The sequence below is a fragment of the Habropoda laboriosa genome, unplaced genomic scaffold, assembly GCF_001263275.1.
Source record: "Habropoda laboriosa isolate 0110345459 unplaced genomic scaffold, ASM126327v1 scaffold110, whole genome shotgun sequence".
Lineage (NCBI taxonomy): Eukaryota > Metazoa > Arthropoda > Insecta > Hymenoptera > Apidae > Habropoda > Habropoda laboriosa.
Genome location: NW_017100243.1, coordinates 1,230,136 through 1,232,866, shown reverse-complemented (window position 1 = coordinate 1,232,866; position 2,731 = coordinate 1,230,136). Strand labels below are relative to the sequence as shown.

The 2,731-nt window shown below is 29.0% G+C and overlaps 1 protein-coding gene across 1 annotated transcript in view; it reads left to right on the top strand.

Moving 5' to 3' along the window:
- The first annotated feature begins 2,103 nt into the window (after positions 1–2,103).
- The window catches only part of LOC108572101 (sorting nexin-29), a 4,184-nt gene continuing 3,556 nt past the window's right edge, over positions 2,104–2,731 (top strand). The window contains exon 1 of the mRNA XM_017934292.1: positions 2,104–2,348. Coding sequence (XP_017789781.1) covers positions 2,346–2,348 — 3 coding nt within the window. The 5' untranslated portion in view covers positions 2,104–2,345. The remainder of the gene's footprint in view (positions 2,349–2,731) is intronic.

Genomic DNA, 2,731 nt, shown 5'->3' with positions numbered 1-2,731 from the left:
GTCGTTTCGTGGATCCAAACACGAGATGGCGTTACTCTGGATCTGAAAAATTTTCTATCCTTGTCTATCCCTATATCTTTCCTTGTCTAACACGTGATACTATTGCTATCCTTGTTTATGCGTATACCTTTCCTTGTCTAACTTGTTTCTCTAATGCTATCCTTGTCTACCCCTATATCTATCCTTGTCTAACACGTGATACTATTGCTATCCTTGTCTACCCCTACATCTTTCCTTGTCTAACACGTGATACTATTTCTATCCTTGTCTACCTCTACATCTTTCCTTGTCTAACACGTGATACTATTGCTATCCTTGTTTACCCGTATACCTTTCCTTGTCTAACTTGTTTCTCTAATGCTATCCTTGTCTACTTCTATTTCTTTTCTTGTCTAACTCGTTTCTCAAGTGCTACCTTGTCTAACACGTGATACTATTTCTATCCTTGTCTACCCCTACATCTTTCCTTGTCTAACACATGATACTATTGCTATCCTTGTTTACCCGTATACCTTTCCTTGTCTAACTTGTTTCGCTAATGCTATCCTTGTCTACTTCTATTTCTTTTCTTGTCTAACTCGTTTCTCAAGTGCTATCGTTGTCTATCCCTATTTCTTTCCTTGTTTTACTCATATATAATCCATAGAATCGTCAAATATGAAGTATTATTATCAGGTTAGATGATTTTTATAATACAAATTGTTTAAATTTTTCGCTTTTAATAATAGTTATTGTAAATTAGAGCATAATTGTATGTAGTAAGCAGTTTAAATTTGATACTTATAATAAATTTTTAATTGTTTTAACATTACTAATGATATAGATAGTAAAATAAAGTCTATTATATTCCCGACGCTATTTCCGTGGGAATTTCGAGATTTTTGTTCAATTTTTAGACGTTCCTAGCGGTTTCCCGACTTAGCTTATTTTATTTTGCAATGGAATATTGTTTAAACAATGAGTTTTTTGCAAAAGAAAGTGGACGTGGTGTGTAAAGAATTAAATTAAAATACATTAAGTAAAATAAAATATATTTTGTACAGTTATCTTACGATAAATCATTGACTTTTTGATAAATAATTACATTTCTTCATTTCTCCTGATGTTTAAGTCTTTTCCTTGTATATTATGGGGTCCTGGAAGGTCCATCTGTAATTCATACGAAAAAAATATTACTTCTAACTTTTAATAAAAGTTATAAACAATTTCTGACTAATCTACAGAATGTGATGGTTAATTCAATGCAAAATGAGTCTATTAAGCTGTTTTATTAAGTTAAAGCATACAATAATTTTGATTGATCTTCCAATAATTATAAACAACCATCTAAATTGTTATTTAACAAGAAATACTAATTATTCTATACTTATAGCACTTGAAAATAAACCAGATTTATTCATATAAATCAAATTTAACTTCTACGTTAATTTGTATACATCAAATTTATCACTTATCTGTAAAAAAATACGACCACATGATAGAATATTATAAAAGAGGTAATTGAACATCTCGAAAAGGCAGATTTTATTTTGACATGTTAAGTATATTTGAAGTAATAAAATTAAATTTTATCTTAAATAATGTATTACATTATTCTATAATACTTCATTCAGAGTATGAAAAATATCTTTATTCCAATAACATTTGAACTGGTAAACTTTTATGTTAAATAGGTTAGCACGTAGTAAATAATGAAATCAGTAGTACCAAATTCTAAAGGAAACAATCTCTATACTCATAAATTTAAATATCCGTTACTACCAGGACTTAAATCAAACCTTTGTTATATTTACTACGCATAATTCGTAACGAAATAAATCAATAAAACTTTATAACTGTTTTATTAATTAAACAACGTTACAATTAAAACTAAAAAATCGTTGTGATCACTAAAACATCCGTTTTATACCCATCATAGAAGCGTTCCTAAATGTACCAAAACAATGACTAATAAAAATGATTTTGATCTACTATGTCCAGAGTATAAGGTACCAATGCACTATACCTAAAGTGCTCGACAAACAGAGCCACTTTTTCTATGCCCGTTTTATACATAATTCACATGACACATCTGTGCTCAAGGAAAAAGAGCAAGGATGAGGAGACTGTTTTTGTCCCTGAAGTTTTTCTGCTACATAAATTTGTATACTACACATTAGAAAATTTAAGTCTCTTATTTATTGTCATGAGATAGTTAGAACATTGTAATATGCTATTCGACAAGTTCTGCAGATGTAACAATTTCTAGAAGTGATTGTATATTTATGTACACCTTTTATACAAGTCTTTTTAATGACGGCTACAATTTGAAAAGAAGTTGATGTGATTCTGACTAATTTGTATCCATGGTATGTATTTATTTTTTATGTACAACCGAATTGCCGTTAAATCACTTATTGTCAACATTGCTTTCGTTAATTAACCAACGACTGTTACACGACACATCCTATCAATTAACATAACATGATTAAACGTTATTCTATTGAAAATAGCTGTAAACTTTCTTTTGTATACTAAAACAAATAACAGAAATTGCGCGTTAATTGTGTAGCATATTGTTTTTAAGTGGTATGCATGTGTATTTATATAAAACATGAACCAAATATGTGAGAGATGTAATTATTCTCAATAATATTTAATATTAGGTTGTATAATACAAAATTCGTATTATCACGATTCATGCCTAATATAGGTATGACAATAAAGAAATTTTGTAATTATCACGCTCTAG